Genomic DNA, 18,931 nt, shown 5'->3' on the forward strand with positions numbered 1-18,931 from the left:
CATTCAGTATCTGTATTTGTGTTTGTATTTGAGTCTTTGTTTTGTATTTGTTTTTGCTTTTGAGGCTGCTTTACCACCTCTGTCTACAAGCACACAGAGAAGTAAATCACTGTTCTACATACATTTTGTTAGTCGTGTGATTCAAATGACAGAGTTGGAAGCCTAAAAAAATTAACTTTTTTTCAGATTTTACAGGTAATACATTCCAATATCTTCAAATTTCAGGCCTTAAGTAGACTGTAACTGTACAGATTAGAGACACTTAAAGCAGCACAGTGAATGCTGGTCTGCATTTGTTCCCTGTCTCAACAGATTTGTGCTTGTTATCTTATGTCATCACCTGTGTATTTTTACAGTCAACACAACATTATTAACCAAACTATATTCAGTAAACAGACTGAGACCTAAAACCTCAAATAAATGTAAGCATTTTGTTTAGGATCTAAGCATAAAATGTCTGGTCAGAACATTGTTTACTAGTGTGTTGTGAGAATATATCCCTTTAGTTATCGCATCAGGACCAGCAACCTATTTTTCCCAGTTTACTGGGATTTTTGAAAGGTTTCTCTTAAAATTCTTGAAAGTTATATGCTGCTCACGTTTCCAGCCTTTTGCACAATATGAATCCTGATTAATCTGTATGGGAGTCTTATGATGGAGGTAAAACTGATGAAAAACAGACATTAAGGAACTAATGCCAAAATATTCCAAAGCGTCACTTAATGTTTCACACTTTAATAGCACTGCAAGTGCTCAGCACCTCATAAAATCAGACAGTAAATTTCACAGACTGCACATCCAAATACAAGGTTATAGTAGATACTCATGAAAGGTCAAGCCTTGGTGACTTATCCAAAACAGCACAGCATGTCAGTAAAATAGAACTGAGAATAAAATTAATGAGACTATGCTCAGGTCATTATGTCACATGTAGGTCAAACACGAAGCCCTTTGTCTGTCTCAAGCCAGAAAATCTCTGTGGTCATGGAAACCTTCCTTAACCAAACAGCATGGGAAAAAGGCTGTAGAAAGAGCTCTTACTCCTTCCACTATGTATTTGAATAGTTCCGTTTTTCTCATCTACACAGATCTCTCACCTTTATGAGATTACTAAAATATTGATGATTGGGCTGATAGTCTTAGAGTTGGGAGACTCTCACTCTAACTGTGAATCTGCTATGAAACTTGTATATGACCTGGATAAGTTCTTTACTTTGTCCCTTGATTCCCCATCTGAAAAACAGGCATATAAAAGCAGTTAAGATTGCAAGGTGTTCAGGTAATGAGAAGAGATATAACAAGAAAGGACAGTCACCTTCTGGGGAGATTTAATGATTCACCCTATTTTGCATGTTTCTTACTCCTGTAACTGTTCTTGGGATATACATGAATGTCTTCCACATCCTTATCTAATCTATTTTAATTCATGTTCATAAATTCAATTAATTTGCACACCACAGAATGATAGCTCAGCTCATTCCCATAAACTAACTAAGGATCATTGGCCAGCTAGGATATGAGGAAAGTTTACTACTTCCTAATGGATCTAGTCATCTAGAGTTAACAATGTAGGTAATAAGGTAAAGGTAACGAAGGCACTGATTTGTAGCCCACAAAACTTTTCTAGGAGCATCAAAAGAGATGCTCTCAGTACAGCTGATTATTGTTAGGTACTCAACCCTGTTGCTCATCCCTGGCTCCCAAATCCCCTTCCAGAAATTAATGTTCCCTGCCATTGCATCAGCATACCTATGTTTCTAACCACATAATTAGTGTAATGATTCCAGTATAAACTTGGTGGAAATTGTGCAAAATCACTGCCCAGCAACCCACTGATGAGGGCCTCCTATGGCTCATCTGCAGTCCTCTATGAAATGGGAAAAAAAAAAAAAAAAAAAGGAAAAAAAAATCACCACCAAACCCATCACACATTAAAAAAGAATTCTGTCTAATATAAAATTGAAACATTTAGATTCCTTCACTTCTCAGTATAGTGTTATTATCTGACACGTATGCTATGAAATCAGAGTGAGAAATTACAGAGAACCTCATCCTGTTTTGGTTTAAGGTTAATAATGACTGAAATGTCTCCAAAAGTTAAGCCCCTGCACCCTTTCACCTGAGTTCGAACACTATATATGATGATAACAACAATGTAACTCACTTTCCAAAGTTGTTGGTGGAAGCTTTGACTGTTTGGATTCAGAAAGCTGACATGAACAACTTAATAGTTGCTGAATGATAGCTGGACTGATTTGCTTGAAGTGCTCCTTAGAAATGGATGATGAACTATTTTTTAAAAATATCTTCACAAGTTCATTGGCAGAGAAACAAACCTATATAGAAAAGTATACAAAATTACTGAATATGTCACATGCATTTGCATTTAATGCTGAGGTGAAATATGCAATTGTTGAAGGAAAGAGGGTTATACAACCTAGAAAATTTTGTTTTCCATATACACTCTTCAGGTTAAATTATTTCAATAACTTCAATCGCTTCTAATTCTTCTTTTTCCCAATTTAAACTTGATACTATTTTATATTTCAAATAGATATTTCAGGTAGATATATAGATATTTCAGAATCTTTGGTATGAAGCACAATTTCTACTGAAGCCTATTAATAGCACCTGAGGATCTGACACAATAGTATCTCTAAATGTTTTATTATCGTACATACTAACAAAAATATTTTAATGCTAACACAAATCATGTTCTTTGCTATTAGTGTAAAAATGAATGTCTTGCTCTGTATCAATGCAGTACTGAATTTTTTCCAAGCTACATGCTTGTATTTTTAGTAAGGTATGGGACTAAGATGGTTTTCAAATTGTTTTAACAATGGCATATCACTTCAGGGTCAGTACACTAGATGCTACATACTCTAGATTCGGTTTAAAGACTACTTAATTTTATTATTAGAGGCACACAAGAACTTTATCTACTTTTTGTTCTTTTTATAAAGTCTCTGTGAAAATTGAAGGTTTTCTTGTGAAGATTTATTTTGAAATATTTTCATGAATAATTGTTTTTTCATCTACAGGTTGAAACTCCTGGTTAAAACATGAACAGTTAACATTAAAATAGTTCCAGTGAAAAATTCTTTAAGAACTTTTAGAAAGAAGTTCATATCAAATATGTTATCTCACTTATAGGAAAAGTCTTCATTTCTTAATGCCATCTGTTTTGTTTCTTTCACTTAAAATAGTCTGCAACTGAGAATCAAACAATTCCTAAATATTACTTTTTTTAGTCACTGGAGCTTGTAAAATGCTTAGATATTTTTTGGTTGGTTGGTTGGTGTTTTTTTATTATTTGTTTTTAAGAAAAAATATTATTTAAATAATAATAATAATAATAATTATCCTTACTTTTAAACGACCTATTTGAAGAGCAAAGTCTTCCTGCCTTTGTTCATCTTTGTAAATTAAAATATGGCTGGTTGCTCACTAAGTTGAATGAATTGAGTACTGGTACATTTAATCTGATACCCCTTAATACCCCTTCAGGGCAGTAGGTGATCTTGCTGCCTGGATTTATTCTGTCCTGCCTTCAAGAACAAGGACAGCAGGAAGAGAATTAGAGAATTCAGGAACTACTGAATTAGAAGTATAGGTCAGTTTGTCTGTTCTAAACGTTTTCTGACTAAACGCGTGCAACACCAATGAGTGGTATCAACACTTGGAAGAGTAGGTGATTATGAACAGTATTCCTCAAAGGTTAATAGTGGTATAATTTAATGCCTTCGTCAGTGACATGAGTGGTGGAACAGAGTGCATCATACACACTCATGAAACCCTGTAGAGAGAAGTAGCCAATATGGTGACAGGTATGGCTGCCATTCACAAGTATCTTGACACACCAAAGGCTGACAAGCCCTTCATGAAGATTAGCAAGGACAACCTTATGGCACCAAAAAAAAAAAAAAAAAAAAGTCCCTGGGGTCCCAACCGGCAATTTGAATGAGTCACCAGTGGGCCCTTGTGGCAATGAAGGATAACTGCATACTGGGCTGCATTAGCAAGAGCATAGCCAACAGGTAGTGGAAAATGATTACTGCCTTCTATGTAGCACACGTGAGCTCACATATGGACTATTTCCAGTCTAATAACCAGCAGAAGGAGAAAGATACTGGCGAACAGGGGAAGGCCACCAGGACAACCAGGGAGCAGCAGCAAGGAGAGGCTGAGGACAGTGGGTTAGTGGGTTTTTTCTCTTTGCAGGAGAGACGTCATGCAGGAGATCTTCACCTACTTAATGGGGGTTATATAGTAGATGGAGAGACAGCCTTCTCAGAGGTGTACAGCAAAAGGGTGAGAGGAAATAGGTATTAGATGCAGCATGTGAAATTCCAATTATATTTAATTAATAAAAAAAAGGCAATAAATCACTTGTGCAAGTTTCCCAGAAACCATCTTTAGAGACATTCTGAATTCAACTGGACATGGCCCTGTGAAACCTGATTTGACTTTGATGTTGACCCTGTTTTGAGAGGGTTAGAGGAACCTATATTATCATAAATTTTCATGTCATTTTATGATGACAAATATTAAATGAAAAAAAAAGTCTCATCTGGAAAATACACATATGCACAAACATAAATAATCCTTAATACTCATTTAGTAAAGTGTTCTTGTGAGTCTTGGGGCATAAGGACGTGCAGCTTTTCCAGTTGCCAGCTTTTTAAACTTTATAACATAGGGAGCAAGACATAAGGAGAGTGATAGTGAATAAACATGAAAACAGAATTTGCAGTCATATGAAAAGCTGGCTACATGGATGGATGGATTTGTTTCCACCCCAAAATGTTTCTTTAATGAGGAATCATAAATGAATCCACAGCTGTTGTGATATAGTTTAATGGAACTTAATATTATTGCTGTTATTTGACCTTCTACTACTTATTTGTTTTAAATGCATTTTTAAAATCTGTAGAGACAATGATGGTTTAAAAAAGAAAGCAGTGACCTTTATTTTTTTGGAATGATGTTTCAAAATATAATTCCTATCTAAAAATCAAATTACAGATCTTAATCTAGTTAGCAAACAGAAGCTGTAAACCAGTCAATGCCTCATATGTAGCAGCATCTGTTAATCATGGAGCACAATGGCTATCACAGATATGTGCAGAAAACAAGAGACAAAATTAGCAACAACACTGAGACAAAAAGCTCCCTGATAGAATGATATGTCAAAGAAAATAGATATATCTAAAAGGAAGAGGAATGGAATAAAAAATAAAAGCTAGGAATCAATAAAGAAAAAAGTATTTTCTGTCCAGATGTTCCTTCGTGATTTCTCAGCATCTGTACAGAGTATTTGGCTCTCAGTTTGACTCCGAAGCCTCAAATAACTCCCTTGCACAACTATCTTTCTATAGTCTTATTTTCTCAGAAGTTCAAGAAATCAGAACTTCTGTTTTATAAATTCTTCTATTACTGGGGAATGACTTTGCTTCTTGTACAAATATTATTGATATCTGAGCTTTATAATTTAAAATTAATAGGAAATAGACTTAAAGTGGCCTTCATTTAAAGTTATTTTGAGACCCTGTTAAATGCTTGAAAGGCTATTTACTCCCAAATATAATAAAATTATGCAGATAAACATCTATCAGAATAGTATTTAACCAGATGCCATTTGTCTCAGTTCCACATCACAAAATGACCATTCAGCAAAAGACAACTGCACATCTCCAGGGAGAAGAAAAATTGCCTTTGAGTTAAGCTAAAGTATAAAGAGTGAAAAACAATGGAAACATATTATTTGAAACATATATTTCAAATGTATACTTCAAAATATATACAGAGTATATATACTTTGAAGTCTCCTGTTTCTGTCCAAGGAATGTCTTTCAGTTTAAAGGATGGAAGTAAATTACAATCTTAATCGCTGTTATAAGCAACAATTATTTATTATTTAATTTTTAGGATAAGGATGATGTCATCTGTAATGAACCACTGTCCTTCAAACTCCTCAACTAGGGTACTGGCTGGCAGCTAAAGTTTTGTCTTACAGACTTCACACATTTTCTAAAGGGAGCTTCTGGACACCATAGGTGGATAATAAAAGTGTTTGGAAATATACTTCAGTTTACAAAGACCTTTTTTAGAAAAAGAAGTCATATAGAACAAGGGGAAGTTTAGGAAGAACTTTGTTACTGAAAGGGTTGTTAGGCATTGGAATAGGCTGCCCAAGGAAGTGGTTGAGTCACCATCCCTGGAGGTCTTTAAAAGACGTTTAGATGTAAAGCTTAGTGATATGGTTTAGTGGAGGACCTGTTAGTGTTAGGTCAGAGGTTGGACTCGGTGATCTTGGAGGTCTCTTCCAACCTAGATGATTCTGTGATTCTGTGATATATTTTACTTTGTACATAACCAGTTTTCTTTCTACAAAGGGGCCCTATAAACTCTGAGACATAAGAATGAAAAAAATATGTGAAAATATTGAAGCCACAGTCCTCTGTCTTGAAGGAGCAGTTGATTCTATCTAATACTCATCATTCTCTTAGCCCCTCCTAACAGTTTACAACATATGTTCATTATATACTCAGCAGTCATAAAGTTCTTCTGCCTATCAATGTTTAAATAAATATAAATAATTAAAATATTATTTGGTAACTATGTGACTTTCTGAAATTCATAACTAAAAACAACAACAACAAAACTTCAATTTTTATCACTGACATTATGTCACTAACATTATAAAAACATAAAAATAAAATAACCTGATCCCAATCTGTGTTACTTTCGTGATCTTCAAAATAATCTTTCAGGTAGTCTTCTTTTGTATAATTTGCTTTGACTGAAATATTTCTGGTTCCAATATCTCTACCTGTCATACTATAACGTCGTCTTTTGTGACTGTGGAATTGTCCATTTACAGTGCAGGTCTTTCTGGCTGTAAGCACATTCAAGAGTTGTTCTAGATCTGGTTATTTATAAAAAATAAATAAATAAATAAAAGGAAATGTTACTATAGGAAAACACACATTTAAACAGACAAAACTTTATACATTAAGGTTATAAACCTTAATTATATAATTATATAAACCTTAATATTAATTTGATTCCTCATTCTAATATTTTTCTTTCCTCAGTTTGGTACCGCATATAATTTCAGTTTAACACCTCTAGAAGCCACTACTTATTCAGCATTTCCACCTTTACAGTACCACAGTGATAATACTTTGCCTATGGCTATCTCGGAGGAAAAGAGATGTGACTGAAAAGCAGTTCATATTCCTCTACCAAAGACATAACTGAGTGCAATGGATGTGTCTGCTAATGAAATGCTTAGTTTTATGAGGAGCATGGTCCATCATTCCTTATTTTTCCCTTCCATTATTTTCAGTCTGGTTACTTTCCTTCCCCCCTTCATTTTCAGGATGAAGTCATTATGATTGTTTCTGTAAATCCAAGTTTGTTCATTAAGAACATAAGCAGTCCACAAAATTTCAAAGGAATTTAGATCAATCAGATTAAAAATGTTTCCATGTGATAATCCTCTATTTTTAATGTTATCATTCAGAAAGAGCAAATGATATAATCTTAATAGTAAATCTTATAAAAAGGCTTGTGCTCAGTTATCTGTCTACTTTCTTTGTCTTAAACAAACAGATCTGAACACAGCTCAAGCTGCATTTGTTTTGTAAATGTAGTCAACTCTATTTTTTTTCCCACACTGCTCATTTCTTGCTTTTTTCTCCAGTTTCTATTATGAATTTAAATAAATTTAAAGGAACAATTTAATTAGCTTAAGCTTAAAATATTCTTACACTGTAACAAACCAGTTAAGAGTATTTTTCAGCTTCTCTGAATGGCATTCTAACTCTACTAACCATAAGGGAAGTCTTTCTATTGTCTTCACTGGGGACTGGATTTTACCATATATAGCTATTTAGAAGCACTCTACCCAGCTGGCTCCATCCATTCTTGTGAGTCAACTATTTTATAAGATCTACACTGGCAATTTTAAAGGAATGGTTTTGCTGCAAAACTAGTTTATGCAAATGCAATCTAGGTTTAGGACTGAGAATTTTGTTCTTTGCTTTATGATTTACTTATGTGATTCAATAAAGTTCTTTGCACTCTAAGAGTGGTAAAACATGTTTACCTACGCTTAATTAAACCTTTTTTAACTGTTTTAACACTTATTTAATGTAACTTTAAAAAAGTGCTTTGAATATCTTGTAAGTGTTGCTTTTAGTAATTACAACAAAGTAGGTATCTTATAATAGCCTTCTAAACCCCTAGTAGGCCCAAGGTGATGGTTTAGCTTCGTAAACTGCTAAGCATCCAGAATCTTTTACAGGACTTAGTAGCAGCTACTGAGAGCTTGATGCTTCCATTATTTTATTTTATTTTATTTTATTTTATTTTATTTTATTTTATTTTATTTTATTGGACCACTTAGAAATCTCAAATGCATCTATTTATTTATGGTCAAGTAGCATTTCTAATATGTCTAGCAATAGAACTCCTGAAGAAAATGGGTCCTTGTGTTTCCAGGTAGGGAAACACAAACCATAAAGATGTTTTAAGTTACAGTGGGCAGATATCAGAGATATATATATATCAGGCAGATATATATTTGCTCAAATAAGAGTGGACTGCATCTATTTCTCCTCTGGGGGTATGTCTGCGGTGAAGTGTGAGGGACTAAAGTGCCTAACCTGGCTACGATACATGAATTATCCCCTCTACGCCAAGATTAATCTTGTGATATAGTTACAGTAGCATAATGAACTGCATAAAGAAGCAATGTAAATGAAGCCTCAGCAAACTCTGCCCTCACAGCTAGAGTGCCACCCTTGGAGTTCAGACTACACTGAGAAACTAACTCATAAATTCTGATGACAGTACTTACCACAGTAACACTATTTTATATCTCCCAGAGAATTATCAAAGAGTTTATTTTCTAAATTTAGAAGGGTCTACTTAACAGCTATAAAATGAAATGGCATTTGATGAAAAGGCTAAAATGAAGTGCAGAAAGTCCTTTAGGCATTTAAACATAGTTTACATAAAATGTGTGTTGTGAAAGGCACCTAAAGATGAATAAATAGCTTACCTGTCACTTGAAGCTCAGTGGTACTGTTTAAAGAATTGAAAATGTATTTCATAAAGAATTCTGGAGAGGGCAAACTTGCTTTCCCCATACAGACTCCTTGGAGAGCCAGAGTAATGATTAAAGCAGCCAGGCGTGGAAGAGTGTTTTCATCAGCGCCATCTCTGTCCATTATATCAGCATTTTTCTCCAGAGTACTCACATCAACACACTGAAATCAGGACAAAACAGCATAAAGACAGCCCTGGTCACCTCCATTTAAATAATGAGTGACAGGAGAAGAAACTGGAGAGAACATTTTCACAAGCAACCAGGGTAAAAAAAAAAAAAAAAAAATACTAGGATTAAAGCTGCAGTTGACAGCAGGACAGCAAATAAGGAACAGAGAACAGTTTCAGGAGAATGGGGATAAAATAAAAAGGCTTGAAAAATGTTTTTCTTTAGCAGTATTTTCATGTTGTTTCTGCTATTCCTATGTCATCATCAATTGCTTCCACAACTAACTCCAGAAATTGGCAGGAAAAGGTGAAATTTTTGTGGAGGTACAAGGCATTTACTCAAAAAATGTAATTTCAACTCTATTTCAGACTTCAGAAAGAATTTTCTTAGTGATTTTCATTCCCTATTTATTAAACGAAATCAATAATTTGTTATAGGGCACTTATCTAGGACAATACGGAAAGCAATTATTCTACAGATAAAAGGTGATTTCCCTCCTGTGTGATCAAAGAGATGCAATAGACAGTCATATACAACACCTACGTATATGGATGTGTGCAGGTCTGAAGTGAGGGAGCAGGCTACAGCTCTCTTATTTACCTGGAAATGTATCCCTGTTTTCCTCTATTTCTGCCTTTCTTGTTTATGCATTGCAAATGCTTTGGGTTTGAGAGAAACAACAACAAAAATTGAGTGAAAATTATAAAAGTTGATTTATCTTTTTCCATATAAATTAATTTGAAAAGTCAGCTAGATGAGCCAATACAGTGTTCATTTATTTTACATATATTTTACATCTGTCTATATATATGCCTTAAACACTGTGGGGAGAAGGCTGGCATTTTTTCCTGTCCTTTCATTACACATTTTAATTTCCAGAACCTGAAATTTCATCTCTCATTTGAAATTTTCACCTTGGCAAGCTTGAGAGGTGGGCCTGTGCAAACCTCATGAGGTTCAACAAGGCCAAGTGCAAGGTCCTGCACCTGGGCCAGGGCAATCCCAATCAAAAATACAGGCTGGATTGAGAGCAGGCCTGAGGAGAAGGACCTGGGGGTGTTGGTTGATGAGAATCTCAACATGAGCTGGCAACATGCGCCTACAGCCCAGAAAGCCAACCGTATCCTGGGCTGCATCAAAAGCAGCATGGTCACTTTTGGGCAAGGGAGGGGATTTTGCCCCTCTGCTCTGCTCTTGTGAGACCCCACCTGGAGTGCTGCATTCAGCCCTGGGATCCCCAGCATAAGGACATGGAGCTATTAGAGTGAGTCCATAGGAGAGCAATGAGGATGATCAAGGGGCTCAAGCTCCTATGAACAGAAGATGAGGGAGCGGGGTTTTTTCAGCCTGGAGAAGAAAAGGCTCTGGGGAAACCTTATAGTAGCCTTATAACTTATAGCGGCCCTAATAACTTATATAACTATAAACCTTATAAGCTGGGGAGGGACTCTTTGTCAGGGAGTGTAGGGATAGGACAAGGAGTAGTAGTTTTAAACTAAAAGAGGGGAGATTTAGATTAGATATAAAGAAGAAAATCTTCACTCAGGGGGTGGTGAGGCACTGGCACAGGCTGCCCAGAGAAGCTGTGGATGCCCTGTCTCTGGAGGTGTTCGAGGCCAGGTGAGATGTGGCTTTGAGCAGCCTGGTCTGGTGGGAGGTGTCCCTGCCCATGGCAGGGGTTGGAACCAGGTTATCTTTAAGGTCCCTTCCAACCCAAACCATTCCATGACTCTATGATAAATAACATATTAGCTGTTATGACTGAAGATATTTTCTGTGAAGACAAAAACATATAAAGAGGCATTAAAAATGTCTTTCTTCTATCACTGTCTTACACCATTGGCCCTTTCCCATTTCACAAGTGTTGTGATTCTAAGCATTAGATAGCCTATAATGTTTTGAGTACCTTTCATTAAAACAAAAAAACAAACAAACAAGCTCTTCTCCTGTCCCTTCCTTCCCCTCCCCCTCCCGTGCCAGTAAGTGGATAAGTCCCACATAGTGAAGAGACTTAATAATTGAATATACTGCCAGCACAAACAAACAGACTACACAGTAAAGCACTTTATGGATTGTTGTTCTATCTTGACATGCCAAATACCCACCAATGTCTCTTTACAGTTGCCCAGATACCATTGGATTTTTGGGGGGAAATCAGCACGTTCACCAAGACTTAGAACCAAAAGTACGGGTCAATGAATAATTTATGATGGGAAACGATTACACAAAGAACACAGAAAAAGGGACCGGAGGCCCTCAGCATCCTGCTGCACAGCTAGGACTCCTCACCATCTTCTGCTCACATAAGAAACTCGTACTACAGTATGATATATATTACAACTGAATGAAAAAAAAAAAAAAAAAGGTAAATTCAAAGTTTGCAATTTTAATTTCCAAATTTAAATATATATCATGAGCAGATCTAACGGGCTTCTCACAGCAGGTCAACTTGTACTTTAAGAGTTATCTAATCAGGCAAAACCTTATTTTATTGCCCTTTACAAAGAAAACATTTTTTTTTTTAGATTGTGAAATCATGAATAATATCTTATTATTTTATAGGTCCTACTTGAGATAAGGAATAATAAATAGTGTTGAGAAAACTTGGTGCCTGTTTCCTGACTTTAAAAGTATGTTTTAATTTTAATATACTCAATAGACTACTTAAAATAATAATACTAATAATAAAATTTAACATTTAAGTTTATCTGTATCAGTCTCTGCAAGGCATATTCATTCTCACAGATAATTAGATGTGTGTCCCAACTAAAGGAGGCCATAAGATCTTTGGACAGATTCCTCATTCCACCCTACTTTGGATGGATATGGAAGTAAATGTTCTGGCAAGGATCTCATTACAGCAGACTGATTTATCATTTTTGTTATACAGCAAGACCAGTTTTAGAACTGCTCTGGTTTATGCCATTTAGGTACAATCATTGGTAACATACCTACACTCTTTATAGCTGTCTTAAGCAAAGCAATTTTTCTAAATTATCTACTGGGAATAGTCCCTAACATGCTACTTCCCCAACCACTTCTCAGCAGTCTGTGGAAGTGTTAGGTAGCACATGACAAAAGCAAGTCAAGAAGGCTAGCATTGAACAACATGTACAACAAAAGACCAACATTCAGCCTGTGATCTCACACTGCTATTTACCAGTAGTCTGGAGAGCCATCATATAGACATGATATCTGAACTAGCTTACAGGCTTATCAGTAGCAAATATGAAGTTATTTTAAATTTCTTTACCTGGGTTTCAGGAGTTTTAAAATGTAGCTTTACTGCAGCTAACGTATCTTCTGTTTCATTCCGTGAAAAATAATAGCAGTCTTCATCATGCCTTAAACTGAGCATACTCTGTAGGTAAAATTTATAATCCTTATTACTCAAGCTGACTTCTGAAGAACACACGTCTTTATGATGAAGAATGTAGTAGAGGAGAATAAGAGAAATTCTCTCAAATACTTCTTCACTGAGATGGTCTTCTAAACCTCCACCAGCTATTAGTAACACAGCATCTGGTTCAAGGCACTGCAAAAAAAAATTAAAATAAATGGAAATTCAATTCAAGTAACACATTGCCAGTCATCTGCAAATTTGATTAGTGAGGGTAATAGGAGAATTCATCTCTTAAATATAAGGGATCAAACCTAAGACTATGAGGATGCAGGCTGATGGATATACAGTAGGAAGGCATGTGTAAGTCATTGCAGTTCTATTGCTCAAGATCATGCCTTGTGTCTTTTTCCAGAGCCTCTTCTATTTTTAAGAAACATTAAGCATCCAAGGGATTTAAGATTTACTACAAAACAGAAAGAATTCTGATCAAAATTTCACTGTGGAGAACTGAAAGTCTTCTACTGGCTTCAACAGATTTTACTAATATATTAGATAAGGTCTACAGTTTAATCATATTTTCACCTCCGCATGCTGTATGTGTTTCTGTTATGAGAAAAAGACCATATCTGCACTGTCGTTAATTCAAGGTATGTGAACAGAAGTTATATCATATTCAGTGCACTGTTAAGAGACTTAACTGACCCTACGATCATATGCATATCTTTATTTTTTCTCAGTGAATCCTGATAACTGGAACAATTCAGTCCAGTGCAGAAAGTCATCTCAACATCATTTAGTCCTTTAAATGGATTTCAAGAAGGACTGAACTGATACACTCACTGTGTGTAGGCTTTCTATCTGAGAAGTCATAGATTTAAAATATAAAAATATGTATGTAAAACTCCATTGTTCTTGATGCAACAAACATTTTTCCAGAAATTTTTGCTAGCTCAAACTAAAGTTAGCCTTTAAAACTAGGCCAAAAGACCAATAAGGCTCTAAGTCAGGCTACAGGAAATAAGATAGTGAATTCCAGAATAAAGAGTCTTTCTTGAAGAGATCCTGTAACTATTGTCATTCATTCTGTAGCTAACTTATTTATTTTTCCCAACTGTCTCTTTCCAACCATTTTATAGCCATGCCAGCTAATCTCAACCACTGTGGCAGAGCAGACAGACTGTATGTTTATGAGAAGACACTACAACATGTGAAGGTCCATAAGGTCCAGAAGGACCATAATTACACTCAAATAAATTCATGAGTCCTAGAAAGAACCTATTTTGTCAGACTAAATTGCTTATGGCTACAAGCATGATGTGTTCAGCAGTGTGGCTCACCTTGTATGTTAGTTCATTTTCCTACACAGAAGCAGAGTAGAATCAAACACACTTTGTCGTATTCAGAAGCCAATGTTCCCTGGAGGAATCGAGAGAGCTGCCACATTTTAACAGAAATAATTCCAGCAAAAATTGTCACAAATAATCTAAAAAAAGACAACTGTGTCTGTAATCTCCAAATTAAATATTTATACTCATACGTAAACTAGATTAAAATATGATCGACTGTGCCCTGCCTAAATTGTTTATCAAGATCTAGAAGCTGAACTTTTTCTAGTCTACATCTCTAAACATTAGTATTTCAGCTATGAGAACGTAGCTATTCTGTTTTCTGTCTGTAAAGACCTTAAGTTAGTTAACTAACCTTTTCAAATACCCAACAGTAGTAGAGTAAATATCCTGAATGTAGTGGAAAGATTTTCAAAGGTTTCTACAACATTTCAAAACCCAGTAAGGATAAATTTTAATCAAGCGAAGCTTTTGTTTGCTCTTGCAAGGAAGATAACTAAAAAGGAAATTGCTTATTAGAAGGAATCAGGTGCATTGTAAAAGATGCTGTTATTCCATAGTATATGGTCAGCCTATAAAAGGTAATTGTTAAGGAGATATCGTGAGAAAATAAATAGGTTCATCATTTCTAATCTTGCTGTCAAGATTAGAAATATAAGTAGAAATATTTCTTGTAGAAATATTTTATAGGTATAACCTCTTCCTGCATAGTCTTGGTTTAGAAAAACTTATTTGCCACAAAAAAAAAAAAAAAAAAAAAGAGCTCATCTTTGAAACTGGGAACCATGAGCTGACTTTCTTTGTTTGAGACCAGAATTTATTAAAAACAAAACAAAGCAAAGCAAAGCAAACAACAAAAAACCACCACCCGTACAATTGCAGGAAATACCTGACCTTTGTGTGCTTAGGAGATAAAGGACTGTCACATGTTCAATCAAGAGCTGTCAGCCCCTATCTAAAGAGTCTTGGGAGCCAATATGTAATGACAAGGCAGAAGAGGATCTAAAAAGTGTTAAACTTCATTCATTTTAAATATCTATTGGAGACATCATTAGAAAGGAAAGAAATCTAAACCCAAAGTCATCTGGTATGACAAGGATCCTGGATTTAGAAGGGAAAGTATTGTCTGAAATCAATTAGTTATTCCCAACGAGCATGAGAAAGAAAATGCCAATGTAAGGTGGGGCATTCTGTTTCAAGTTTTGGAGATCTTGAAAGACAGGACTTCTCACACAGCTTTTGCTATCTCGGCTTACCCAATGTTGTTAAAACATATTGGAATACTTCAACACAGCTCCGTGTGGGTTGCATGTGACTGAAGATTCCGTCTGTCTCTCTCATGGTTTTTCTATTGTGAACTGTGTTCATGTGGCACTGAAGGATGCGTGCAGTATTACTGGTACATCCAACACTGAGAAGTACTGGAAATGGTGAAATTCTTCATGTTTTTCCCACACAAATGTTTCAAGAAGAAGCCTAAAGAGCATGGAAGTCCTAACTAAAGTAAGCCCCAGACAAGTTTCACTTCAATTTCTTCCATTCAGGGACACAGTCGTTATGCTCTCCACAAAAAAAAAGATCACCAATAGAAGAAAAACTATGGCAACCCAAAGAAGCAAGACAAAGAGGGAGAACAAGAAAGCCTAGACCCCTGTTTTGTGAAGTTTAGGAGACATCTATATCCATTACCAGTTAATACTTTCCCAGATTTTGATCTGGGTCCATATTGTAACTGAGAATTATATGTAAACTGAGGAAAAGCTCCTGCCTCAATTCTTTTATAACAAATACCCACAGGGAATAACTGACACCTACATTATTTATGTACAAAATTTCACATTGGGTATCATATAAAAAAGGAGAACATTTGAAGGAAGAGACAATGAAGTGAGTAGTTTTCTTCTGCACGGGAGAAAAATATCTCAATTTCATTGGCTAATCTGATTGACAAGAATAGTATATTCTCAAAGCAATCACCTTTATGAGCATCCTTGTAATTCTGATGTAAAGAGACAGTCAGCTGCATGTAGGTCACTGAACCAAGCCAGAGCTAGAATAACATTAATCAAAGCCAAGACTGACCAAGCCCTTTGTACTTACTTTCAGCTAAGTCGCTCACTTGTCACTGTCTCCCTCCTACCAGAACCTATGATCTTATTACTTTTGTTCCTTTTCTTGTCAAATCAGGAATCAGTTCTGAAAATAGTCTCAATTCAACTAGACAGTCAAACGTTCTGTGAAACTGTACCTTGGACTATTTCCAGTTTCAATTTGGATTTGCAGATTCATTGTTCTGTCTTTGATTTTCCTTGACCTGAACTGCTTACCAAAACTTTCCCTTAATTTTCAACATTTCAGTGAATTGGCAGATGAATCTGTGAGAATCCTGTCTGGGTTTTATTTTTATGAACTAAATTTACTACAACAACAAAAAGTGACAGAGCTGGAGCCTAGTTTTTACCTATGTCTTTCCACAGTGGAAATCTGTACCCCAAATTCAAACTCATGACTTAATAGTTAGGTAAGAATTAAAACAGAAAAACCTTGCTGGAAAATAAAGAGCTGAAAACTTTAAAGGAAAATTATTACTGTTATGTGACTGAACCATAGGCTTTTTAAGGCATACTTGTCGTGTCTGGAATATCTCCTTTTTACAAGATCAAACAATTAACATTAATAATTTACAATGAAACAATTAAAATGGGGACTATCAATTTTTGGCTGCAACAACAAGTCTTTTACATCTTTAGGTTTTGTATTTAGGAGGGTTTCACTCTAATAAACAATTTTAGAACTCACTGACAATCCTGTAAAGATATACCCTCATTAATTGAAGCACTAACCAGATTACAATCCTCTTGCATGCCATAAATCCGCTGTGGGCACTCAGTTCTCTCCAGTAACATTTTGATCAGTTGTTGTGAGTGGTTCATGTGGAGCTCAGTGTTGTCAGCTGAAAGAACGCGTAAAACTTCCATCAGATTGCCTCGGCTGGGAGCATAGCTGCCATCCTGCCCATGCTCTTTCCCAAGCTGTCCTTCAGCAATGAGCACGCTGAATATGAAAGCAGAACATACCACCCCAAGAGCTGGATGCTTGGTCAGAGAATGCATCTCCTCTTCCTGCAGTGAGTGATATGCACTGAATGTTGGACTGTTGTTTGCACTTCCAGCTTAAACTTGAAACCTGAGGAATCTGAATAGTAAAGGGGAAAAAAAAACCCAACCCCTTAATTAGTGTGAATGCAATATGTTTGAAAGGATTTATTAATTGGTCGGCTAAGCTGATTTGCAGTGACAAGCTGTTTTTGAACAACAGGGAGCCTGTAAGGGCTTTACAGCCCAGAACAGCAGGAAACTAAGACAACCATGGCCTTAAAATTTCTGTAGAATTACCAAAAAGAGGTTGACTCAAACTGCCCTTCCCTCCTCATAAAAGTAAAGTGTATGGTTTTCATTTCAGTGTTATGTTATTGCATTCACTAATAATCCTCTTCAGTAAGAAAAGGAAAATACTGTAGCTTTCACTTTCATTCCATTATGAAACAGCTTTTTAGTAGCAAAATAGCTGTAAATAAAGATTACTAGTCTATTTCTGATACAACTGCATAGTAATTATATTACAAAGCAGCAATATAGAGCAGGTTTTATTTTCAAAACACTTTATCAACGTTACTAAACTCCAGCTATACAACACAAAACAAGAATGAGCAGGATGTACTTAAAGATTAGTGCTATTTTATGATCAGAGGAAAGTTTCAAGACTGACATAATTTCATTCATAGAACTCAGTGAACAAACAAGAAAATCACAACACAAGCAACAAGTTCAACTTTTTAAAACTCTAGATACAAAAGACATTTTGCACTGTAAATCTGTCTTGACACTATCTTTCCTAATACATCATTATCTTTGCTTTAATAATAATCTATCCCAATGTAGAAGAAAAATAAAAAGTTTCAATTATGTTCTCAAAAAGGACATTTTCACTCTCTTGATGCTGGCAGCAATATACATTTACAGATGATAATGCGCATGTGTTAAACAACCACAAACACAATCATCATCTTTTAAATGCAATACGATACATGTGTGGTTTATTTTAGAGGAAACTCTGCTAAATCAGTATTTAAAAAGAAAAAATTAAATATATATATATATATATATATATAAAAGACTGCTGAATTCAAACTAGCATTAATTCACTAACTAAAGGTTAGTATGTTTTAGATTCTAGGAAATCTTTTGATATATTTATATTTAGTTATATTTTACTGTTAACATTTATGAATATGTATCATTGTTATGGGGATGCATTGATTTCTAAACATTATTTCCTTACCTTCTGAAGGGAAAAAGAATGCTTGTGTATCTAGCTTTGTGGCCTTTTGAATCCTCAGAAGTATTTAGCTGCTGGAAGTCCAATGTTTTTAAAATTCTTGATGGTGCTCTGGAAGCTGGAGAGGATTAGTTTATTGCTGCCTTGAAAAGTTTTCAGTTGCTATGGAGAGAGCTGCTCTTAAGGTAACAATGGAGGTGGATAGGAATTAGTACATGTTCTTCTTGGCAAGTTCTAAGCATCACATTATTAAATGTATTTCTCATACTTTGGTAGTTATCAGTTTATGTAAACGGTCCCTGCTTTATTGTAGCAAACAAGATGTATAAAATATATTGAAGAATCTTTCACTACAATGAATAATACATGCAAGCACAACATAGCTGTTCTCTATTTTACCACATTATTGGAGCAATTTCATAATGCACCTGAATTTCTTCTTCCATCAAAACTTTCTGTCTTTTTGCAAATACCAGAACAGAATAGAAACTGAAATTTTTCAAGCACCTCCATTAAGAAAATTCTATTTTCTGGGGGGAAACACTGGGAAGAACAGGCTCTTTTATCCAAACTCATTCTGTACCACAACTGCACCAATTAAAAACGGGTAGCTCA

At 35.4% G+C, this 18,931-nt stretch overlaps 1 protein-coding gene across 4 annotated transcripts in view; it reads right to left on the reverse strand.

The window, feature by feature from the left end:
• Positions 1-18,442, reverse strand: part of SLC39A12 (solute carrier family 39 member 12) — a 33,955-nt gene extending 15,513 nt beyond the window's left edge. For 2 of the 4 annotated variants that reach the window (XM_032182065.1, XM_032182068.1), the window contains exons 1-6: positions 18,320-18,442; positions 16,822-17,173; positions 12,543-12,824; positions 9,074-9,281; positions 6,729-6,931; positions 2,165-2,336 (exon numbers count right to left, since the gene is read on the reverse strand). In XM_032182065.1, the coding sequence (XP_032037956.1) occupies positions 2,165-2,336; positions 6,729-6,931; positions 9,074-9,281; positions 12,543-12,824; positions 16,822-17,091 (1,135 nt within the window). In that variant the 5' untranslated portion in view covers positions 17,092-17,173; positions 18,320-18,442. Of the gene's footprint in view, positions 1-2,164; positions 2,337-6,728; positions 6,932-9,073; positions 9,282-12,542; positions 12,825-16,821; positions 17,174-18,319 lie in introns of those variants that run through there. The other 2 variants (XM_032182066.1, XM_032182067.1) reach the window with 2 other exon arrangements.
• Positions 18,443-18,931: the final 489 nt, after the last annotated feature.

This window comes from Aythya fuligula, chromosome 2 (assembly GCF_009819795.1).
Source record: "Aythya fuligula isolate bAytFul2 chromosome 2, bAytFul2.pri, whole genome shotgun sequence".
Classification (NCBI taxonomy): domain Eukaryota; kingdom Metazoa; phylum Chordata; class Aves; order Anseriformes; family Anatidae; genus Aythya; species Aythya fuligula.